Source organism: Pecten maximus, chromosome 1 (genome assembly GCF_902652985.1).
Source record: "Pecten maximus chromosome 1, xPecMax1.1, whole genome shotgun sequence".
Classification (NCBI taxonomy): domain Eukaryota; kingdom Metazoa; phylum Mollusca; class Bivalvia; order Pectinida; family Pectinidae; genus Pecten; species Pecten maximus.
Window position 1 is genome coordinate 16,221,123 of NC_047015.1, and position 18,065 is coordinate 16,239,187.

The window sequence follows — 18,065 nt, forward strand, 5'->3', positions numbered from 1 at the left end:
TCGTGATACCGAGTGGCGACACACTAACTTACATTATAGTATCTCATGTGTCTCAACAAATAATTCATCGCGTGCACCCTAACTATTTCTTAAAAGGTTACCTCCCTTTATATCAAATGATAAAATAAAACCTGGTATAACTTCGGGATAATACTGCTGTTAATTAAATAATATAATTTTGATTAATAAAACATTTTCATTATATTGCCCACGATATAAACATTGTTTTTTTTTATATATCATTTTGTTACTTATAAAATGTCGGACATGCGCAATCCGAAACCGGCAAAATACACGAGGTTTTCAAGATGGCGGCTGAAAAAGGCGACCACGAGTCGCGAAGACATAGAAAATCTGACTCTCACAGTCATGATGGTTCCCGAAACGAAGAAGAAGAAGAGCCTGATTTCAGTGACCCAGAAGATTTTGTAGACGACTTAACTAGTGATGGTTAGAATCTTCTGAGATTACTAAATACAGTCAATATGGTTGTCGAGTAAAACCCGGCAGTAACCCCATTTCAGGCTGAACATCTTTTGTTTTAATATATTGTTCGTGCTGGTTTATGCTAGCATATAGAATATTGACATGTTAGCTTAAAATGCGATCATGATCGAAAAAGAGATTTCATTATACGAATCGATAGATAAGATGCGATATGTTAGAACTTTGGCAGCTGTCATCCACCTGTCCCACAATACCAGATGTTTTATTGCTAATTATGTGTCCAACTCGGGTCAGAAAAGGACATACAGCATTTATGATTAGGGACAATATGACATAAATAGAGGCCCAGTGTAAAAGACATGGCACCAGTATGCCTTTTTGACGTTGCACCGTAAACCAAGACATTTGGTGAAAATGACATTCAGGCCTTGCCTCAAATAAAGGCAAAGTGTGAATAGGAAATATCAACCAGAACATCACACTTGATCCTTCAGTAAATAGTGTATATAGTGATATGCTATGTGATTATGTTACTGGCCTTTTTTCTGAATATGTACCACAAATGTGTATTTGATAGCATGGTACTACCACAATTGTGAATTCCACACACTGGCTATTTTTAACATCTCATTTAGCATTAGTGATCCAGCTACTATTTAGAAATTTTCTGCTTATTGACAGAAAACCAGATGTTCTGACAGTACCTTTTGCTAGCCAAAGCATACATGCCATATTTTTGGGAGACCAATAAGGGAGATTGATGATTATTTTAAGGGAATTTTGCCTAAAATAAGGGAGATTTGTGCGCGACATAAATATCAACATTTTTACTCAATTTTTTAGCAATTAACTAATTTTGAAAGTGATAAAGAATATTTGTATTTATTTTAGATATTAATCATATTGTATATGCAAACAACAAAAAGTTGTATAAGGTAAAAAATGCAATAAGTATACATTCAGATTCTGATGATATGAATTTTTTTTCCGATTTTTTTTATGCAACACAAAAAGTTTCACAGCTTTATGCATATTGCATAACAGCATTTGAAAAGGGTATATTATAATTACATGTAGCTAAAGATTAAGACAAGCAAGTTATTCATTTATCAGTTTGGATTTTCTTAAAAATAGAAAGCTTGATCCACTCTGAGGGAACACATCAGTTGTAAAAATCACCATGAAATGTCCTGTGGGATACCTTATGTTGGACCATTTAGATATAAAAATATTCCAAGTGTGCAAGTGTATACATGAAATTATGAGAACGGAAGATGTTAATGTTAGGAGACTGCAGTAAATCTTATCACGTTCATTCTAGATTTTGTATATTGTCTCTGTCATGGACTGTACAGTCATTGTAAACACCATGATTGACCACTTTGTAACGACCAACAGATGTGCTAATTTTGATAGTTTTCTAAAAGAAAATATCGGATTTCATCTTGCTATCACTGATCAACGATACACATGGTAAATGAAAAACACGTGTGATTTTGCGTCTGACCAGACTGAGACTCTGTATCAATTATCATCATCAAAGTATGGTCCTAAAAGAAAACAAACCATGATTCAAGTCTGTTAGCTAAGGGGGTTAAAGTTGTTTGTAAACGACTTGCCTTTATTTCATGGTGATAGATATTCTAGCGCAAACATTACACTAGCCAGAGCTTCGTGTGAAAGCCGTGTCAAACAGGCGCCATTTTGATTGAGTGATCACGTGAACAGATGGATCACGTGATCGCTAAATTTAGCCAAATCTCTCGAGAAAAAGACTGAATTGTAAACAAAAATGGCGTCGGCAAAAATACCGGAGGGAATTACAAAATACGGGAATTTTGGCTCTCCTGCCGGGAGGAAATAAATGACTTGAAAATAAGGGAGATTTTGTCTCACGCCGGGAGGTATGGCATGTATGCCAAAGGCTCATAATTTCATATTTACCCTTGGCAGATTTAGCCTTGCTCTAAGCTTTCAATCAAATGATTGTGCCCTGAATTTTCCTGGCATCTAATTAAATGGCATCTTGCATACAGGTTGTAAACACAGGAACTTGCATTAATTGGCTTAAGTTTCTAATTCACAGTCCATATGTATCGTACATAATAAGTTATATTACACATATTATGGACCATAGGTTGGAACTTTGTGCCAAGTTCCTGTGAGTGTAGCAGTCTCTTTGTACATATCACTTCAACGCTAACATGGTTTCCACTCATTTATTCCATATATATAAAGTGGGGAGACTATATAGGTTTCTTCTCCGTCCACTGTCTTGTATGTATGTTTGTAACTCCAAAGTTTGTCAGCGCTCTAGCAGCTTCATTCCTTTTTGTTGTTAGGGAACATGTACATGCACACGGTGGACCCGCGATAATCCGGACGCCGATAGTCTGGAAAACTCGCAGTCCGGACGGAAATACATGGGACCGGATTTCCGTAATGTTATTTGTACTCACCAGTTCGGAAATTCGGATTCCGATTCCGGAACCCTATTTTGGGAATGGAACGTACTTTTCATTAGTAAATTTCCCACAATAATTCGGACGATTTTTTCACCACGTGAATGGTGAAAAAAATGTCGGGGCAAGTCCCCCGTATCGACAGCTGTACAGACTATCGCTTGACACTGTGCGTACTGTGTAGTCATAGCGACCCTGCCAGGTCATAGCCCCGGGTGTTTTCCTGTGTTGCAATGTAGCTCTTGTTTTTATAACGGTACATTGCTTTTCTTTACAACCTAAATGCTACAGTTTTAAAGGATTTTAAGCACAGTATAGACTGGTCTTGCTTTTACCAACTTGACGTACCATATCTATTATAGTTATTTTACATATGGCAACTTTAAAAGGAACACATATTGCTATTTCGTAGTTAGCAAGAATTCTTGCCCTAACATACAGTACGTGATACGATAATTAATCAATCTCAAATACATGTAATAAATTTATGATCGGTAATTAACATCTTTAACACTTTGAACACACTTTGAACACTTTAGCAATACCCAGCATGCTTATTTTTTTAGGCTAAGTTGAGTACTGTAAATTTCGTGTGGGATCTATTTTCGTGTTAATTCGCGAGGAGAGTGAAACACGAATTCAAATCCCTCGTGAGTATTTATATAAGAATGACAAGAATAAGTGGCGTCCATTTTGAATCTACCGTAATCTTTAGTTGGTGAACAGACATCGCCGTTAAAGTAATAGAATGATACATTATATACAGTCAAACCTGTCATATGTGACCTTCCAAGGGAGTCAATAAAAAAGGTCACATATGACAGGTGGTCTCTTAATCCAGGTTCAAAGAAAATGACCAGAAAAGGAAAGTTCATAATTATTCTGCCACATATGTAAAATTTATCAGCTACAATTAGTACATATATGAAAAGGAATTACCTCAGTCATCAATTAAGATTGTGAATATAATCAAATCTGTAAGAGATCTCTTGAGGGAAACGAAAGAAAAAAAGAAAAAAAAAAAAGAAAAATCACTATTCACTTAATGAAATAAAATGCTTATAATAATGGACAATATATAAAAATATCCCCATTTCTAGATATGTAGAACAATATTTTTTTTTTTTAATTTAATTCAGTTTCTTTTATTTTCATTAATATATTCTTTTAGCATGTTACAATAATTTTTTTTTTTTTTTTTAAATACAAAAAATAATCAAATCATTTGATTATTTCCAGTGCCGGATACATTTACAAAAAAAAAAAAAAAAAAATCCTGAATTCCTGGTCCGGACTTCCGTCCGGATTATTAGTCACGTAACTGCATTTCCCTCATAACGATGGGAGACGTTTTTAACTGGCAAATATCTGTCCTAATGTCTCAAAAAGAACATAAATTTCAGTTAAACAGTAAGTTGACTGTTTATTCACTCTTTTTCATACTTCCCAAGCAAATGTTTGTATTTTTATCTATCAAAATTTCGTGAAAATCGTCTGAATGGCGAGGACGTTTTTTCGCCATATCCCATCTCCTTCTTTCATTCTTTAGAAGTAAAGTACAGTTTCGTTCGTTTTTGGGTGTTATCAGGGCAAAGATAATAAATTCAATACATTTTTTGAGACAGAATAAGACATTTCATGCATTTCTGAAGTATTATTTAATCTTTAAAAGCAGACAAGTTCGTCCGGTTTCTTCTTGATTATGACTTCTGCTTCCGTTTTAAAACTTGGAAAGTCGCTGAAAAAAGTCGCTTTTCAGCATGTGGGACACGGAAATGATGGTCGTTAGTCGCGTCTGACAGGTAGTCACTTAATTCAGGTCACTAGTATAGTAAATAACGTTGGGAGGAAAAAATACGGTCGCATATGAAAGGAAGTCGTTTAATTCAGGTGGTCGCTAAGGCAGGTTTGACTGTACTTATATATCAGATTGTAATTTCATATCACAAAACATTACATAAGAACGGACGTGAAAGCTTTATTTACATTGAAAACAACTCACTTCACTCTCCACATGGAAATATTGCCGACGTTATTCGCGAATTTAAAGTCATTTTGAGATCAGAATTCGCGAAATTATGTATTCACGAATAAGTCGAATGAGGTGAGCTCGCGAAATTAAGTACTCGCGAAATATAAGCTATTTACAGTATTTTCAGAAAGTTTTCTGTAAACCAAATCACACTTACATATGGTAACTTATAATAACAGGGAGTTGTTGAATGGTTACATTGTAATTTGTAAAGGAGCACATTTTAGAGCCATTTAAGAACATTTTGTGCAGAAAACTAGAGACTTATGACACATATTTATTTTACATTAATAATTTTTACAGAGGTCCTGGTTGATCTGATGCGCTCAAAGCCAAAGGAGACTGACGGCATCGACAGTGTCATTGTTGTGGATAATGTCCCAGTGGTTGGAGTAGAGCGACAAGAAAAGCTGAAAAATGTCATCAGTAAACTATTCACAAAGTTTGGCAAAATTGTTATGGAGTATTATCCACTGGATAGTGATAAAACTAAAGGGTAAATAACCGAGAACATTTTTCTGTAATACAGTAGTTTGCATGCAATTTTCCATTTCTTAATGACACAAAATATAATTATGGGAGGAGGAGTAATTTATTTGATAAACAATTTGGCAAATGTGAATTAATATACTTTTTCATGTCTTTAATTTTTATTTCTTCACTGAGTAATAAAGTTTGCTAATACATTGTATGGCAGTATTTATCCTGAATTTGTCTACGTCTATTTATTAAAATTGATTATTTTGTTGCAGATATATTTTTCTGGAGTACACCTCTCCCATGCATGCTATGGAAGCTGTCAAAACTGCAAATGGTTATAAATTAGACAAGCAACACACCTTTTCTGTCAACTTGTTCTCAGACTTTGTGAAGTAAGTCATATGAATTTTGTTTATATTATTGTAATAAGATCTGTTGAAAGAAACAAATTTCAAAGAAAAATAGATGTCAATTTTCGCATTTCTTTAAATCTTGAAGTCTAATTACAAATAGATACAAATAGATATATGGGCAAGGATCAGATAAATGGAAAAGTTACGGGCGTCACACATGAGATATCACCAATTCATTAAAATGACATGTATACAATATCTGAAGAGTTGTTTTCTTTCATTTATAGTTATAGATACATCAGAAATAATATGCTGATTTAAAATGCTGATACATTGATAAAACATTCAGATTTGTTTAAAATGTCAACATAACTTGAGTGGATTGTAAGAGCAATCAGACCCAAGTGTGTCAAAGTTCCGTTTTACAATTTTGTCACTGAAGATATGGGGGAAATTTGTTCAAACAAATTGAAATAAGATATCAAATTAGATAAAAAGACAATATAGAACAAAGAATAGCGTGTTTAAAGGTATAAAAACGAAAGCCGAAATTTTATGTGACGGACGTCACACGCACGGTCAACAAATTGTCTTCACAAATCTGGTAAATTAAGTGTGGTATTCAACATAAGTAAAAGGTACATTAATGAAAAACACCACAACTAAAATAGTATTAAAAATAAAGTGTTGTTTTAAAATGATATCTAACTATGTTATGCAATAATTTAATACATTATAATTCCAACGTCAAGTTCGGTCAATTTCGTTACGGCCGTTCGTGATCAATATTTTAACGATCCCGGATATTTTTGTGAGACTCGTACTGCCGTTTCCTTCTTTAGATGCCTAATGTGTGTATTACGTCATCAGAAGTTGTAGGTGTTGGAAGATGGCTGCCGCATGGGTAAGTACACTTAATCGGTCCATGCTTTTCCTTTAGTTACGGGCGACACATAAATTTATAATGACGAAATCATGACAGCAGGATAATATTATAGTCCCATTTGCTATCCAATACGCTTTAAATGCATATTAAGCCAGACAACTTGGTTCATGCTGCAGATATCTCTCGAGTAAATGGATGATTTGTCGATTGCGCTGGTCGGTCGTAACATTTTGACAATTCCATAGCGAATGGACGTAATGGGTTGACAACCAATCTTGACACATGCAAGTCAATCGTTACAGGCGTTCAAAATACCATCGAAAAAAAGATATTTCCGTAAATGGAGAACTTTTTGTTTCGTGGATATTTCACTATTTACAAAACTGAAAAAAGTTAACAAACACAATTATTTTTATGTAGCCTCCGCGTATCAGAACTCGTAAAGAAATGAACGGACGTCACACCTTGACCACCTTATAGCCGTGCGGATGTAACATTTTGACTATACATTGTATGCACATTTTGACAATTGTTACAGACGAACTCTAAATAGTTGAAATACTTATTTTCATAGCATAACTGTCTTAACAATGCAGCTGAAATCAATTGAACAGTGTTGATAATAATAGCTTCAAATGGTAGGAGTTGTTAAACAACATTTTGTTTTGATAATATTACAATTTGTGTAATTTATGAACGCCTGTAACAGATTGACATTTTTAAGTGATGGACATAACATTATTGACAAAACAGAGGGATCATTATCAATGATGCAATGTAATGATTAATGAAACGTTCTGATATTTATTGCATTACCTTTTTTTAAATATGTAACCACCAATCTACATGTATGTAATTGTATGATTTTTGCATTAAGTCATAATTTTCAAATAATTAGATGATAACTTTATATAGTTAATAATACAAAATAAAAGTGTAATATTGCATGACACCCATCATCCTATGAATCCATATTCACCATGTTTTGCTGGAAATTCATATAGAACTATATAGAACTAACTTTAGGAAATTTTATAAATAATTTGAGTATCAAATAAAATGCAGAAAAAAAAATCAATATTTGTTTGAGCACTCTTTTCATTCAGAACTTCCGCACAAGACTCAAAGTTGTCGAGTCGAAAGATAATCATATTATAACAAAGACAACATTGACGGATGCAGAGAGGGCACGCAAGTATGTATAGTTGAAGTACTAGAAATGTTGTTTGAGTTTCCTAATTACTTCAAAGTTCAAATCAAGAAAAAAAAATCTAAGAATAAATACTTAAAATGGAGTTCATTTTATTTAAAAAAATGTCTAGCTTCCAAGTTAATTATATTTTGCTGTACACATGTATCTTGTTTTCTTTGAATTTTGCACAAAAGTGGTGCCCCTGTTTGCCCAAGACTATGCATTTGTCCCTTAGCTAGATTCTATGACAAAACACATTGAATATTGTTTGAATTTTTCACAGGTACAGAGAGAGAAAAAAGAATGATGATGGCTACAAAAAAAAAGAAAGGGAGAGGAAAAAAAAGGCACGTGATCTCAGAACGCCTAAGCAAATTGAAGAAGATAATGCCAAGTCAAAGGAGAGACAAAAGAGGTACATGTCAATGTCTGTTGTAAACAGAAAATTTGTGAAATAAATTAATGTGTTATTTATTTCAGTTCTAGAAGCTAACTGCAGACAGTCATGCTTATCACAATTGCTAAAAAATAAATAATCCAGCAAATTGTCGTCAATTGTTCAATATCTTTTTACATAAATATAAAGTTACGAAGTACTGCAAAGTAAATTAACTTGGAATAAATAGATATAACGAGTATGGGTGAACACTGCAGAAACAATATGACTTTTTAAGAATGTTTACTGCCTATTTCAGGTATAGAGAAAGATTAAAAGCCAGAGGAATGCAACCTAAGAAAGTGGACAGAGGTTCAAAAGTCCTTACCAGAAAGGAAAGAGAGAAAAAGAGGGAATATTGGCGCATAAAAAAACAAGAGTCTAGAAATAACCAATCTTCTCAAAAGAAAAGAAGAGTGAAAGAAAAAGATCGAAAGTACAGAAGACTGAGGATGGAGAAAATCAATGCAAAAATAGAAAGGAAGAAAGTATCTAAACTCCAAGAAGGTAACATCAATCCTGACCTTCTGAATAAATCATCAAGTTTGTTAAAACAGATCTTTCAGGACAAAAATGTGAAGAAACAATTTTTCCATAAATTTTCATTTTTAAAGAAGTATGGACTCAACAGACAGATATCAAAATACACAGGAATAAGTGAGTCATACATCAGTAAGAGATCAAAATGCACAGGGGATCTTCCAAGAAAGAAACGGAAAGATGCAATAGATACAGAAGTGCAGGAAACCATACAACATTTTTGCCATAGACCAGGTGTTTCGACCAATTTGCCAACAGCAAAAAGAGTCAAAAGGGACTTGATAGAAAGAAGGGTTTTGGACAAACCTATGAAAACATTGTTCAAAGACTTTCAAGAAAACCACCCAAACATCAAACTAAGGGTTTTAAATCGGGGATTAAAAAAGGGGGGAGCATGGGGGAAAATTTTGGGGGGGCCCCCGGGGGAAAAAGGGGTTTTGGCTTAAAAGGGGTTTTGGAAAAATGGGGTTTTTAAGGTTTAGAAAACAAAATAAAAGGGGCCCAAAAAGGGGAAAAAGGGAAAAAAGGGGGAAAAAAAAATTGGATTTTATCTTAAATAGAAAAAAGAAGGGGCAAAGAAAATTTTTGGGGGAAAAAAAAAAGGGGCCCCTTTTCCAAAAGGGTTCCCTTTTAAAAAAATTTGGGGGGGGTTTTCTTTTTTAAGCAAACCGGGGGGAAAAACACTTTTTTTTAAAAAGGGGGGGGAAAAAGGGTGGGCCATTAAAACCGTGTGTTTTAAAGTTTTTGGGAAAATTTTTGGGGTTTAAAACAACCCCAAAAAATTAAAAATTGGGTAAAAGTTTAAAATTTTAAAAAAAACCCAGGGGAAAAATTTTTTGGGGTTTTTCCCAAAAAAAAACATTGGCACTCGTAAGCTTCAATGTGTGAAGACTGTTGAACAAAAGAAAATAGCAACTAGAAATCTGAGCTGCTTTTGTGGAGGATGTGTGGTTGGCCAGTATGAGAAGTGCAGCAATTCAGAATATGTCCAGGAGTGGACTACTCAGGCGTTAGAGGCAACACAAGAAATGGGAAATGGCAGAGGAGTACGGATGCGTGGGGGAGAAAGAGGGAGACCCAGAGGTGGGAGAGGATTGCGGATGCGTGGGGGAGAAAGAGGGAGACCCAGAGGTGGCAGAGGATTGCGGATGCGTGGGGGAGATAGAGGGAGACCCAGAGGTGGCAGAGGATTGCGGATGCGTGGGGGAGATAGAGGGAGATCGAGACCCAGAGGTGGCAGAGGGGTGCAGATACATGGAGGCAGTAGACATAGGGACCAATATGGTGTGTATAATATACATGTACATGCATGTATAGGGATCATTTTGGGTTATCAATATACAATTTGAAGGGGTCATATATATCTTTAACTTAAGAACTTTTCTGAAACAGTTCATTCAGGAAAAGGGCCAATGACCCCTTCAAAATGAACCCTGCATATTGAGTATTTAAAAACAAACAATATCAAAATATATTATATAAACAAGAACAAAAGTGGGACATTCTCTCATTTTATTACAAGAACAATGTAAAATTCTACGTAAACACGTTCAAACAAAGTTTAATAGCAAGCAAATCAAAACAGATTATTTGATCAAATGCATTTTTAAAAAATTAAAAGTTTTGAAAACAAAATAATTCAATTATATGTTTTATCCCTTTTTTCACAGAAGGCAGCAGTGATGAGAGTTCAGACCATGACTGGAATACTAGCTCTTCAGAGTTGAGTTCAGATGTTGAAGAGGACCAGTCTGATGATGCCTCGGTAATTATATATATATCTATAAGCATTACAGAAAGACTCGCAAGACTTGTTAGTTAACAACTTAATATTCAAATTTCTGTTTACACAATTATGAATGTTATATGTGTTCTATTCTATACTCTTTGCTAATTGATATCTATCTACATTGTAAATGTTGGTTTGCTTTTATATCCCAGGTAATGCAGGACCAGCTTCACACACTTCAGCATCTCCAGGAACTATCTTCTATCATCCAAGAAAAGCATTTGACTGATGAAAATCATATTTCATCCAGGTATAATAATTATTTAATTTATTCACAAGAAAAAACATTAACAAAATTAATGTAGTATATATAATGCCATTGAATCCATACATCAATGATGTCCCTCAATTTCAATTGAATGTGAGAGATTATTTATGATCAACCATAGCAATATTCAAATGTACAACACAGTATAATATATATATATATATATATATGTATATATGTATGTATTGAACGAACATCAAACTAAAAAGTGATTTATTATGTTTCAGCTCTGAAGAGTCTTTGGAGATATCTGGAATGTCTGGGATTATGGATTTCCTTGCATTAGAGGTATTAAAAGTTTGAAAATATAATTATATATAAATATGAGAATGTCTACTGTAATTGAAAATTTTATGAATTTAATTTTTGTTGACAGTCAGTTTACACTTCTAGATGGAGAGGATATTAAATATTTCCTTTATTTTACCTTAGGAAGCAGATGATGAGCTCTCGGTATCACCGATATTTCCGTACTTATTTGATACGCTCACACAAGATCAGCCTGAGGTCCCTCTCACACAGGACCAGCCAGATGTCCTTCTCACACAGGACCAGCCAGATGTCCTTCTCACAAAGGACCAGCCTGAGGTTCCTCTCACACAGGACCAGCCAGATGTCCTTCTCACAAAGGATGAGCCTGAGGTTCCTCTCACACAGGACCAACGTGATGTTCCTCTCACACAGGACCAGCCAGATGTCCTCACAAAGGACCAGCCAGATGTCCTCACAAAGGACCAGCCTGAGGTTCCTCTCACACATGACCAGCCAGATGTCCTCACAAAGGACCAGCCTGAGGTTCCTCTCACACAGGACCAACGTGATGTTCCTCTCACACAGGACCAGCCAGATGTCCTCACAAAGGACCAGCCAGATGTCCTCACAAAGGACCAGCCTGAGATTCCTCTCACACATGACCAGCCAGATGTCCTCACAAAGGACCAGCCTGAGGTTCCTCTCACACAGGACCAACGTGAGGTTCCTCTCGCACAGGACCAGCCAGATGTCCTCACAAAGGACCAGCCTGAGGTTCCTCTCACACATGACCAGCCAGATGTCCTTCTCATACAGGACCAGCCTGAGGTTCCTCTCACACAGGACCAGCCTGAGGTTCCTCTCACACAGGACCACCCTGAGGTCCTCACACAGGACCAACCTGAGGTCCTTCTCACACAGGACCAGCCTGAGGTTCCTCTCACACAGGACCAGCCAGATGTCCTTCTCACACAGGACCAGCCTGAGGTTCCTCTCACACAGGACCAGCCTGAGGTTCCTCTCACACAGGACCAGCCAGATATCCCTCTCACAAAGGACCAGCTTGAGGTACCAGAGCAGTCTCCAGGGGTCAAAGCTGCAGTCAGGTAATGTCAATTTCCAGATTATTTCTGCTGCACTCTTGATCAATTAATGCATGTGCATGCCACTGAATGCTGGTGAAAGATTGTCAGTTTATAGCGGATGCACTGAGTGACAGTATAACATTACAAGTACAATTTCTTGTATTCATGAATCAACTGTCTCTGTATAATATCATTCCTGTTCCAAGTTATCCATATCCCTGCATTCTATTCATAATAGCTTTACCCCAGGGATTTATGTCTCTATCAAGCATGGCACTTCCATGTATCCTGCTGTTGTAAGTGAAGTATTGGTAAACTTTTGTTTATGTTTTGATGGCTTGTGTTTTTTCATATCATATAGCAGCGTGTTAAAAGTATAAACACTTTAAATCTTTCAAAATTATTTTTCCCTATATTTTTACCAAAGGACTGATGGGTATGATATCAATTTCTTAATCTTACTAGCAGGTTTTTGACAAAATACCAATAATATAGATCTACATATTAAATTTTTAATTATGTCAAGACAAGAACTGTTAAGTGTTTAATTTTCGCTATATTCCCGATCTTTATGAAGTGCGCGAATATAAATCCCCAAGCAAAATGTTTAGTACTTACATGTTGTACAATGGACACTGTACACTTAATAACAATGAATCGCAAATTCAAAACACCGGAAATATATTTGGATCTTAAAAACCACGAAATTTAAGCACTTCACAGTAACCAATTAGAAAAAGGTCTTAACGGTTTTTTCTTGAGGCACGCTTCTATATTTTGTTATGTTACAAAGTTCCTTTGTTATCTTTTAAATAGCAATATTTCCTGAAATCTTAAGTATCAGAAGGAAGTATTGCTAAGAGAAAGTTGTACATTAGATTTAAAGGAGTGGTTGATGAGATGGTCCATCGATCTGCTGTGTTCATTTCATTCAAATTGTAATGTTTGATCTCCATACATACATGTACAAAAATATATGAACTTAGAATGGCAATCTGAATTTTTTTTTCAAAGTTCTAAAAAATATCAATGATTTTTTTTACTGTCCACATGCACATATCAAGGAATGTATTGAAGCTTGTTTTGTTCTCTAAAATATGTCTATGTATGGTACTATAAGACTGTTTAATAAGAGTATGTATTGTCTGAATAATCAATAATTAAAACAAATTAACTCAATAGAGATCAGTAATTAATGAACATAATTATTATTAAATGTTATACGTGTATGTAGGAATGATATATATGTTTGTCAATGTTCTCTGATTTCAGGTTGAGAATTGGCCCCTTGTCCATTTCTTTACGGAGAAAATGGGGAAAGAAAAACTATGGGTGCAGAACACTATATCAAACAGTGTTCTGCCATCTGATGTTGAAAAAACCCTTTCAGCACCTTCACTGGAGATGGTTGGGTCAAGGTTCTATTATAAGTTTGAAGGTAGGTACATGTACTTTAAGCCAAAACTGTTTGTGAGAGATTCTGTAATGAATATATATTTCATTATACAATATTTGCAATGCAACTTAATTAATGTAAAATATTTCTTCTTTTTCAGACCTTTGTTTCCAATGCTGCAACAGCTGATGATGTCTATGTCTTTAGTCATTATTAAAGTTGAAAATTTACACTTAACTTACGTTTTTGTTATTTTTCTGTTTCTTGAATTAAAACAAACTTTCATCCAAACCTTAAATTCATTAAATGTAATGTAAATTATCAAAAAACAAGGTCTGTATATATTGAAAAACAAATTGTCTAAGATTGGTCTTCATTTTGAATGCAGTGTTGTCAAACTGTTACGTCCAACCAAAGTGTCAGTTTATCAACATGTCAATCCGTCAAAAGTTACATCCATACATAGAAACAATAAATAAATCAATACATATTTGATTATATATTATTGAAACAATAGAGATTCTTCTTTCAAGTAACAAGTTTTCAAATTTTTAGAATTAACTACAAGGTATGCTTATTATTTTTTCTAACATTCAAACCAATTATTAAAAATAGCCGTTGATATCGTTACATCCATCACGCTGACAAAAAAGGGTTATAATGTTTTAATAAAAGATAGAAATCCTGCAGGAATTAATGGCTAGATAAAATTTGGTATGCTTCTTCAGATAAAGTGAAAATATTTGTTTAAAAATGCCATAACTAGCAAAAAATCTCGATCTTAATTGTCAATGTTACATCCATCACTTTTTCCCTTTTCAACTTTGAAGCATTTTCTTTTCAAAATGATACAGTAAGCTATCTTTTACTGGTGACAAACAAAAAGAAGAGGTTTTAAGCTTTAACCAAAGCCTAAAATGGCAGAGTTTTGATAACTTTTAAAAAGTTGTGCGTGATGCCCGTAACTTTTCCATTTATCTGATCCTTGCCCATATGGATTTCACAGAGGACTGTTTCTAAAGGTAGTTTTTTAATTTAAGAATGAATATTTGATAAATATTAACATGAAAACTGCTGTATTTTAGATATGGAGATATAGCGGAGGAATGGTTAGCCCCCAAAAGACAGCCTTTCAAAGATGTGGTAGGTATTATCTAGTATTATTGCTCACTAGCCTACATCTACATAGAAAGTTTTCAGTATTTTAGAAATATTTCCCCTCATTATGTATATAACATAATAATATGTATATAACACAGGGGTGTACAATTCTGAAAATTTTCCACTAGCCCAAGGGCTAGTAGCTTATTTTTTCCACTAGCCCTGATGAAAATTCTACTAGCCCTGCACTTTTGAAATTTTTCAATACATGTATTCTATTTAAATACTGTTTTCCAAAATTTACCTTTTCCTCAACAAAAAATTCATCAGAATCTTGCCAAATTTAACAAAAAATTCAACAATTTTAATATTGTTCAGAATGTTATATGGTCTCTGTGTGAAGATAGTCGTAACTATTGCGAATTAAATTAACTGTACAGTAAAAGAAGTTTACACACTTCAAAATAATTAAGAGTATACAAAATATGGATTTTATTTTACTGGTTGTAGATAACAGAGTTACATACATGTACCTATACAATGACATGTCAATATTGTATTTTGAATAGTTAAACTGAAATATACTTCAATCTTAATTATATGAGAGGGAATAATTAATTTCAAAAATTTAAAGCTGCTAGTTTAAATAAACCAACACATTACCAACTCAATCACTACTATAAAATAGTTCTGGTTTCATGTCATAGTGAACTTGAAGTGTAATTCACTCTAATCCAATACTTTCTAGATATTTTTGTTCTCCATCTCATTTCCTGAGGGAAAAACTTATAGCTAGCAAATTGTATTGGATTGGAACTAAAGGTGCCAATATCAATGAAATCAATATCATTTTAGCTTTTAATTATAATCGTAGGAAATTATTACCATGACAATTCAAGTAAAGTCCAAATTTTAATTTATAACAATGTTAAGTCGAGTTTTTCAGGTGAAAATGTTGTGAACATTTATCAATCTGTCAAATATATTTATATCTACAAGATTCCCCTACTTTATAGAAAACCAACAGCTTAACAAATTTGGTATGATCACGCCTGGTTTCTGAATAACATCTATCAAAACAGACCTGTACATATAGCAGCACCAACGATCTTGTTTTAATTTCAACAGCAAGATTAACTCAGCTGATAATAAGATCCATGTATCCTAATAATAAATGTGATATGATCACTAACTGTCACTTCATAATTAAATTCCCTATCTTAATTATCTCTGCAACTATGCGGACATGTCGGCAAACCGTGTTTGCATCTGGATCACTCGTGCGCTTGAATGCTATCAATGGCATACCTAAGCATTTGATAGACCTAGATAAAGATATTATTTACGTTGGAGAAATGTGTTGAACTGATGTCAACCACCTGTGGTTGAAAAGTCTTGTTAACTTGACCAGTTACCATGTTTACAACTGTCAGAACTGTATACAGAAACAAACTGGCTTTTTATGTAGATTTATTAACGAAAATTTATGACAAGAAATTTTCACTAGCCCACGGGTTAGTCAGTGCCATTGAGCAGCTAGCCCTGACCTGAAAACTACTAGCCCCGGGCGTCGGGCTAGTGGAATTGTATACCCCTGTAACATAATAACTTTTTGCAAAACCAACTATTTCAGTATTTAAAGAATTAGACACTTAACCATGCATCTATACAATATATGGTAGATACTGTTCCTCGCTATCCAGTATCTAAGTAATATTTGGTCATGGCCTTACAAAGATGTGGTAGATACTGTTCCTCGCTATCCAGTATCTAAGTAATATTTGGTTATGGCCTGACAAAGATGTGGTAGATACTGTTGCTTACTATCCAGTATCTAAGTAATATTTGGTTATGGCCTTACAAAGATGTGGTAGATACTGTTGCTTACTATCCAGAGTAATATTTGGTTATGGCCTGACAAAGATGTGGTAGATACTGTTGTACGTGAAGTGCTGACATAGATTACTGCTGAAATATGTACATTTCCAGTATACAAATTGAGAAAATTATTACAGTGTAATTGGTGTTTGAAGGTAATTGCCCAGTAATTAAAAACCACGAAAGGTAGAAGACTGATGATTAGAAGATTCCACTTTTACCAGATTTGTAAACAGACACTTCCCTGCTTATTCTCCTAAACATGTACACTTGTGAAGGTTTTGGTATTACCCGAGACTTGTGTGTTACAGGGTAACTTGCGATACTTTCTCCAAGAGCCAGACTGTGTTGACCAATACAGTGTGATTTACGAGGGTGGAGAACGAACAGCTATATTTAAAAACTCGTCCAGGGAGCCAACAGTTATAGAAGAGCGAGCGGTAAGTGATAACTTATACATGGTTCAGACATTTATACCTTTGATAAATTGTAAGAGACAATGGCACTATTTGGAATGGAGTTGCAAACAAAGTCAGTGTTTCTTTATATTGGCTTTGCTATCGAAGTTTAATCTTGAAATATTGTTTGATGGACAGCATGCATCCTTAAGTTCTTGTAGCTGTATTTTTTAACCCTCCAACAATATAGTGCTATTACAAAATAGGCTCTGCCTAGCAAATAGCTTTCAGTTTTCTAAACTCTTTGTATTTCCTGTGTTTAACATCAAAGTGTACGACTGGGAATGTCCTGTTATAATACATTCTAGACAGGCAGATTGATTGTTGTTTCCATCTTTGCTCTTGACATTCCTTTGTTGCAAGCATTCAATATTCATTCTTAAAGTTTGGTGTACTTGTATTTAAATCTTTTAGAAGTGTTTGCCTTACCCATGATTCTTCAATTTTTGTGCTATAGAGATGGACAGAAACTTATGTTCGCTGGTCTCCTCAAGGAAACTTCTTGGCCACCTTCCACGGCAAAGGAAATGCTCTGTGGGGAGGTGAAAAATTTGATCAGATCATGAGGTTTAGTCACACTGGTGTTCAGCTCATTGATTTCTCTCCATGTGAAAGGTGAGTCAGCATTGCTCTCAAATGAATAGTGTAGAGGAAATATAAGATAATATTAGTTCTTAGTTTATGGTATTGTCAGTGATGAAAATTTCAACTTTCCTCTTATCGTGTTGTCATATTTGAATCCAAGTTGAACAGATGTTGGTACAGGGGAAGTTGCATGCAGAACCCAATTTCTTTTCAATACATTCCACAGGAATGAAATTTAAGAAATGAAATGGAAATTTGAATAGTTAGTGATAATTATACGACTAGATAGATACTAAAGGGAATACTGTATACAAGGAAATTTTCGCCCCAGGAAACTTTGGCCAATGAAAAAAGCAGTTTTTGACACATTTAGGATTTTCCTTGTCTTTATGCAATGTGTTTACATGCAGAAAGTAATGAAACAT

At 34.6% G+C, this 18,065-nt stretch overlaps 1 protein-coding gene across 1 annotated transcript in view; it reads left to right on the plus strand.

Moving 5' to 3' along the window:
• The first annotated feature begins 290 nt into the window (after nucleotides 1–290).
• The window catches only part of LOC117326087 (eukaryotic translation initiation factor 3 subunit B-like), a 28,844-nt gene continuing 11,069 nt past the window's right edge, over nucleotides 291–18,065 (plus strand). Inside the window, exons 1-6 of the mRNA XM_033882697.1 lie at nucleotides 291–450; nucleotides 5,245–5,437; nucleotides 5,694–5,813; nucleotides 14,704–14,761; nucleotides 16,909–17,037; nucleotides 17,513–17,670. Coding sequence (XP_033738588.1) covers nucleotides 309–450; nucleotides 5,245–5,437; nucleotides 5,694–5,813; nucleotides 14,704–14,761; nucleotides 16,909–17,037; nucleotides 17,513–17,670 — 800 coding nt within the window. The 5' untranslated portion in view covers nucleotides 291–308. The remainder of the gene's footprint in view (nucleotides 451–5,244; nucleotides 5,438–5,693; nucleotides 5,814–14,703; nucleotides 14,762–16,908; nucleotides 17,038–17,512; nucleotides 17,671–18,065) is intronic.